This window comes from Odontomachus brunneus, unplaced genomic scaffold, assembly GCF_010583005.1.
Source record: "Odontomachus brunneus isolate Ranch 3 - 2012 unplaced genomic scaffold, Obru_v1 Obru_scaffold_071, whole genome shotgun sequence".
Taxonomy (NCBI): domain Eukaryota; kingdom Metazoa; phylum Arthropoda; class Insecta; order Hymenoptera; family Formicidae; genus Odontomachus; species Odontomachus brunneus.
In genome coordinates this window covers 1,718,144-1,725,177 of record NW_022639521.1, presented here as the reverse complement: position 1 = coordinate 1,725,177, position 7,034 = coordinate 1,718,144, and the positions used below count along the sequence as shown (strand labels likewise).

Sequence of the window (7,034 nt, the reverse complement as noted above, 5' to 3'; positions counted from 1 at the left end):
TTAGAGCAAATGTTAAAGACATCTATTGCGGTCCGGGATTAAGAAAGAGGTTCAATTATATCAGCATAATTTATAATATCATCATATTATGTCTATATTATGATGATTTATCTCACTGGTGAATCCCACTGCAATCAACGTGTTAAAACGACCAGAACGACCAGGTCGTTGTATACTCAACAATCGTTTCAAAACTAAAACAATTATGACAAAAACACTCGATAACCACCAAGTTGCTACTTTGGCCAGTGCATGCTTACCGGTGTGCACGAGATGATGCTTCTGGAGGTGCGCGAGCTGCGTGAAGCTCTTGGTGCAGACATTACACTTGAAGGGCCTCTCGCCAGAGTGCGTCCTGAGATGCACCTTGAGGTTTGACAGCTGGCCGAAGGTCTTGCAGCATACATTGCACTCGTAGTGCATTTTGCCGTCCTTCTTCTTGAGCGGATAAGGCAAAGACCTGTAGCCCCTCGAGCCCTGCGAGTTTGGACTGAGCGAGCCGCTCTGGGAACAGCCATGGTCGTCCGGCGACAACGAGCTCGCCGGGGAGTATCTATTGAGAGACGGCGAGTTGGCGTGGATGGTGAGGCCGGGATGGTGACCCAAGTGAAGATTGTGCGTGCCGGCGATTAGTGCCTGGTTGCCGTCCATCTGCATGGTCGACGAGGTGGGCAATTGGTGGCTGCTGCTGGCCGCCTCCAGCCTCCTGCCGTCCGATCTCTCGTAGACGACGTTGCCACTCGGCGTGGGAGAGTAAGCGGTGCAGTTGATGGACAAGGGCGCAACGTTGTGATGCAGCGAGCCATTTTGGTGACCGTAGAGACTGTATGGGTATGACGAAGGCGACTGGATCGGCGAGATCGGCGAGACGCTTTGATTGCTGCCACCGTTGGCGGCGGTGGCAGCCGCCGCGGAGTTCGGGTAGACCGGACTGGACTCGATCTGGCAACCGCCCGAGCTGGAGTACAGGATCGTCGGAGTGGACACGCCGTTCTGGCTCGACGGCGATGGACTCTTGGTCTTCCGCTTGGGCGGGCAGCCGCTCGTCGTCGTGGACGAGTGCGGGTTGCCGCTGGTGGACGTTAATATCGTGCTGGATGACAGCACGTTGGTGCTGGAGTGAATACCGCCGCCACTGTTGCTTCCACCGCCTCCTCCTCCTCCACCGTTGCCACCTCCGCCGCCACCGGGATTGCTAGATGAATGTAAGCTACCGGGATGCGGCGGTAGACCGGGGTTTGCCGAGCCGGTGCTTGAGTGCAGCCCGCCCGTGCTGGAATGTAGATTGCTGGTGGGACTCTGCATAGGTGGCGCGCCATTACCGCTGGTTGAGTTGACACATGAGTCCGTTTGCATAGGCAGGTTCGAGCTGGAGTCTGGGCTGCAGGGTAAAATGTTGCCGTAACGGTGGGATTTCTTATAGGAGTACGCCATCTCGGTGGGGCTGGAGGGCGGCGGTGTCACCGAGTCCACGTGGGTCTGATGGTGTAGTTGATGGTGCTGATGGTGTTGCTGCTGCTGGGGGCTGCCGTTGTGATGATGCTGGTGGTGGTGGTTGTTGTGATGGTGGTGATGATGATGATGATGGTTGTGGCTGTTGTTGTTATTGTTGTTGTTGTCAGTGCTGTTTCGCAGGAGAATGTTCTCCAGGATGGAGCTGCTTGGGCTACTGAGGTAGGCAGGTCTGCCGGACATTGGCAGGCCGCCCTTCACCTCTGGCTCGTAGAAAGGTTTGGCGTTCTTCTCGGGCACGACCTCGTCTTCATTCACGGTCGACAGTATGGCGCTTTTCTGGAGGATGACAGGCGACATAGGCTTGTGCAACTCCGGGCTGACCGCCCGGCTGGAAAGCTCCTGCTCCTTGTCCTTCGCCGGGCCGTCTATGCCTTTCGCTGTCTGAAAATTGCCATAAGTTTTCGAGATCTTGATCTTCACCTTCCTGTACTCATTCTTCACCGCGGCGTTGTCCTGCTTCAGGATCTCGTCGCTGCACACCGAGGACTTGGCGTTCTTGCTGAAGTCCAGCACGTAGTTATTCTCGGAGTCGGATTCACTGCTCTCCTCAGGCGGCGTCAGAATCTCGTCGTGATAGCCGTTCGAGTGGTAACCCTCGTCTGACCTAACGGAACCGTCCGTCGGCGTCATTTGCGAGCGCCTCTCGTAGATCGACGAGTCTTTCAGCGGCGACACCACGTCGACGGTGGGCGGGATTTCCGTTGGTAGCGCCGATTGTTGTACTTGTTGTCCTACGATTTGCAAATGTGTCCTTTATCTTTCTAGGTTTATATGAGAGATGTCTGATATTTCGCGCGACATCGCTCGTGAGCGAGTAGAGTACATTATTAGACATCTTTTATATCACGAATAATTGCGGAATTGTTTTGTACATCTTTTTAAGATTGCTCTTAATGTAATAAGAACACATTGTGTTGATATCGCGGTAGTAAGCTCCCCGAGCGCACTCCTTGTGATATGAAATGTTGTTGCAAATTAAACATTTTATTACAACTTCCGCGTGCTATTCACGACGAGTATTGATCTACGTATATCTTGAAGCGACTGCTCATTGCTTGGAGTGCTTTCCGTATTATTGTCGATGTTGTTTCTTTTTTAAGTGATTAAAGTTAATCTTTTCTCTTTGCAATTTTTCTGTGGTGCGAGAGCGCATCGTCAACGACAGTAAAATGGAATTTCAAAGTCAAGCCAAAGTTCACAGAGACGGCACAGCTTTTTTTTCTCGCGCGCGTATGTGTGTGTATGTATGACTTTTATATAAATTATAAATTTGAAATTTTCACAATTTCCACGAGTTACACGTTAGTTCGAGTGTCGACTTACGTATTCTCTGAAGCATCAGCTCGCCGGTGAGCGGATAATTGAGCCTTTCCGCGAATTCCCTGCAATACCAAACCAGCAACTCTTGATTCGGTAGTATCGGCTTGATCGTGTAAAAATAAATGTTCATCTGAAACAGGAATACAGAGAACGATTGAGCCTCGATTTCCTCTCGCTCGCTAATCCGAACGCGGTCTGGAAATACATGTGCTCGGCGAGACGTGCACTCGACGAAATTGCTTTACCTTATACTGGCATGCTATTAGGTTTTGCGATTCGGACGAGTAGGCGGGATTCACGTAACGCATCCAATTCGATTTCTGGACGTCATAACCGTCGATGTAGTAGAACAGCTCGTTGTTCTTGTACACCTGGCAGAGGAATAGATTTTTATGAGTGCTTCCCTTCTGCAACGGACTCTCCTGGCTTCTCGTATTCGCGACTAGGCTATCTTTTTTAATTAATTTGAAAGAGAATGACGGAAAAATATGATTTCATAATATAATAGGATTGAAAATTATTAGGAAGAAGTATATTCTGTTAATGTGTGCAATTAATTATTACATATTAACTGAGCTGACCACCTCTTTTAATTAATTTGAAAGAGTGATGAGAAAATATGATTTAAAAATAACGGTTGAAAATTATTAAGAAAAGCTATGTTATATTTAATTAATTATTATAAATTAATTATACAGATTAACAATTAAGCTATAAAAAAATAATTGAACTATAAAAAGGAACAATTTAAATTTATCAATTTTACATCTTATTATCAATTCTATTTTTTTTTAATGAATTAACACTATTTTGCAACAGGTGGATACACAAGTTCGTGCAACTTGTTAAGATTATAAAGACATTTAATTTCAAGATATTATTATAAAATAATATATATATTTTCACACAAAGATTTAATTTTTTGTATTATCATACTAGATAACAATGCGCAGGCAAAAATAAATAATTGAACGTTTCCTTCAAATTTATGCTAAGTTTCTTATTATTAATTTTGTTTCTTAATTTCATATCTTTATTCTTATCTTGATATTCATATCTTATCTTGATTTCATATCTTTATTATAAATTGATATTATTTTAAAACAGATAGATGTAAAAAAATCGTGCAGTCAATAACAACAAGGATACATTATGTTTAATTTTTAGAGCTTCTGAAGGGTTCTTCTCATTGTGCAACTCTTGATTAACGATGTCAGCGATGAAGCGACAAAATACACGGTAAAAATAAAAAAAAAAAATAAAAAGATATATACCCATAAAATGATACTTGTGTTATTTTGTTAACAATTATTTTGTAACAAGTATTTTGCAAGAATTTTTAGCGGATTCTCTCGCTTCCGACATCATGAATCAAGATCACCGCAGTGAGGAATCCTAATATTATCAATTTTGTCTGTCTTAATCCTTTCCTTTCTTGCAAACCGTCACAAAGAGTTTCCCGGTAAATAAGTAAGGATCCAAGAAGTCCCTGCCACTTGGAGGGTATCATGTGCAATCCATGTATGCATACAATAAATTACGACATACTATGATAACTTGAATTCTCAGAAGTGGTCAACCCGAATCGCGACTCCTCTGTTACACAAGAAGACACCGAAAAGGCACCGGTCAATCGCGCGTTTGTTTGCGCCTGCACTTCATTATCGTGTTCTCATGTGCACATACACACATATATACACACACACCGTGTGTCATCTCGCGGCGAGGATCTCGGCGAGGAACCGCCGGTGTAACTATCGTAACGAATTGATGAGTTACGAGGCATCAATGGCTTCGCGGGTTTCGCTCTAAGGCTCGTCAGATTGGACTGAAACCAGTTTCTGGTCTTTGCTGGCCTCTCCTCCTACCGTCCCGCGGCTTTTCTTTATTCGCCCGTCGTCTTCCTTCTTTTTTCCTTCTATCTTTTTGCCGGGCGCACGTTACATCGCCGCGGCCTTGTGTCCACGTTGACCGGTGCCTCTTCGGCGAGAAGCTCACAGCTCCGTGAGTAATCCACCACGGCGTGGAATACCCAGAGGGTCGAGTAACACACGCATAAGGAGAGGTGCCTCTTACCCGCCAGAAGTACTTCCGGTTCGCGTCCGCCGGTACCGAATCCTTCGTGTACACCTGGCCGACCAGAGGGCCGAAGCGCGTCCCCTTCGGGATGTAACTGGTGCTCCACACACCCAACACCTGCCACACGTATAATTTCTGATTAATCCTAACTGTCGATTGCACGCGATGGTGTATTTCGAGCCCGCGTCGATACGTATTTATAAGAGCAATCGGACTCGATTCTGCGCCTCGTCTCGCGACTCAAGTATTCATACGTTTCCCGCGGTCTCAAGAGAACCCTTAAACGAGACATTTGATACCCGGCGGCTCGATGTCACAGATTTTGTATGATTCATCAAGATAGAGACGAGTTAACATACTCCCTAACCTCGCGTCGCGCATTGCGACGGCAGACCGACGTCATATATGTGTGACAGTGATATTTTTCGTTTTGTGTCCATGCAAACAAATTAACTCTGTTTTATATTACTATGTAGGACAGAACGAGAAACATAGGACGGTCTCTGAAGAAGCTTTGTGTTGGTTTTGCAACTGTGAAGATCGATGGTGACGAACGTGTTAGTAGAGAAAGCAAAAGAAAATAAAATGGTTAACCTCTACGCTTTATTAAAATCAGAAGAAACACATAATTATACACTAAGAGAAAAATATCTAAAAAAATATTTATTCAGTGAGTATCAATAACATTTATTTAAGTTTAAATTTTGTTATTTAAATGGAATAAACAATTGCTTTCGTGAAGAGCTAAGGTTTTAAGACATATTCTTATTTGAAAAATTTTATTTGAAGACATATTCTTATTTGAAAAATATTGATGAAATATTTTATATTAGCATAATTAAATGTGTTATTAGTATCCAACAAATAAATATTTTTTATTTTTTAGATTTTTTTCAGTGACAAATGTTATAAATATGATATAGATTAATTAATTTAATCTAATTTACTAATTTAATTAATTAATTACAGTAATATTTCTTGTATTTTATTGACAATGTTCAAATTCAAAATATGTTAATATAGAAAATGAGAGAATATAAAGTGCCCAATTTCTTCGAAGGTGCATTTATTAATCAGAAGAAAATTATTTAAGAAACATAAATATATCTGTTAATTATGAAACGAGATTTCCTTTTTCTTGTGGAATTTTGTGATGAATATTTTTTCACAGCAATGTTTGTTATATTTTACTGATAATGTTCGAGTTCGAAAAGAGAGAAAAATTGAATGTATCTAAATATACGCATATGTGTATCTCTGAAGACAAGGTTAATCTCATTAAAATTAGCTATTTTCGGTACTAACTATACTTTTTTGTTATTTCACCAAAAATATGGTAATACAATAACAATATGCATACCAGATGGTTATTAACATTATAATGTCAATACTATAATATCAGAATAATATATAAAAAGAACTCTGTTCGCATAATTGAATTTCTATCCCGTAATAATCAAATAGTAACTTGGTGCAAGAATAGGAAGATTCTCGTCGGAAGTTTCCGTTATTCGACCAATTATTCTCGGTTACTAAGAGGAAGGAAGTAGTTAATTTTACGAAAACTAATATTTTCTGTTGCCAACTATCTTTTTGTTGTTCTAATCAAAATATAGTAATAACAACAATAGTAAATATTGCACAAATAATAGTAAAAATAGTAATAAAAATAGCAGTACTACTATAAATATAAATGAAACTACTACTAATAAATAAATATAAATAAATATAAACTATATAATAAATAAATAATAATAAATAAATATAAATAAATATAAACTATATAAATAAAAATACTACTACAAATATAAATAAAAATAACAGTATAGTACTAAAACAGTAGTACACTACTAGAAACAATAATAAAATAGTAATAGTAATAGCAGAAATAGTAGAAAAAAATAATTTCCTCGACTCTATAATTATTTCACTATGCAATTATAGTCACAAATACCGGACACTTTTCAGTGCATTCGGATTTCAACGTAGTCGAATATTCGGGCGAATATTTTTGTTCGTAATAACAGAGAGATCATGTTTTGTTATCGAATTTCTTTCGCCTCGGGGAACAGAAATTCAATTACGCGAATTGTTTTTTTCCGCGTAATTATTTTACTATA

General features: G+C 41.0%; 1 protein-coding gene across 3 annotated transcripts in view; it reads right to left on the bottom strand.

Moving 5' to 3' along the window:
* Window positions 1-7,034, bottom strand: part of LOC116846849 (PR domain zinc finger protein 1) — a 96,164-nt gene that overhangs the window by 13,344 nt on the left and 75,786 nt on the right. For all 3 annotated transcript variants that reach the window (XM_032821190.1, XM_032821189.1, XM_032821192.1), the window contains exons 3-6: window positions 4,912-5,031; window positions 3,081-3,206; window positions 2,839-2,965; window positions 261-2,246 (exon numbers count right to left, since the gene is read on the bottom strand). In XM_032821190.1, coding sequence (XP_032677081.1) covers window positions 261-2,246; window positions 2,839-2,965; window positions 3,081-3,206; window positions 4,912-5,031 — 2,359 coding nt within the window. The remainder of the gene's footprint in view (window positions 1-260; window positions 2,247-2,838; window positions 2,966-3,080; window positions 3,207-4,911; window positions 5,032-7,034) is intronic.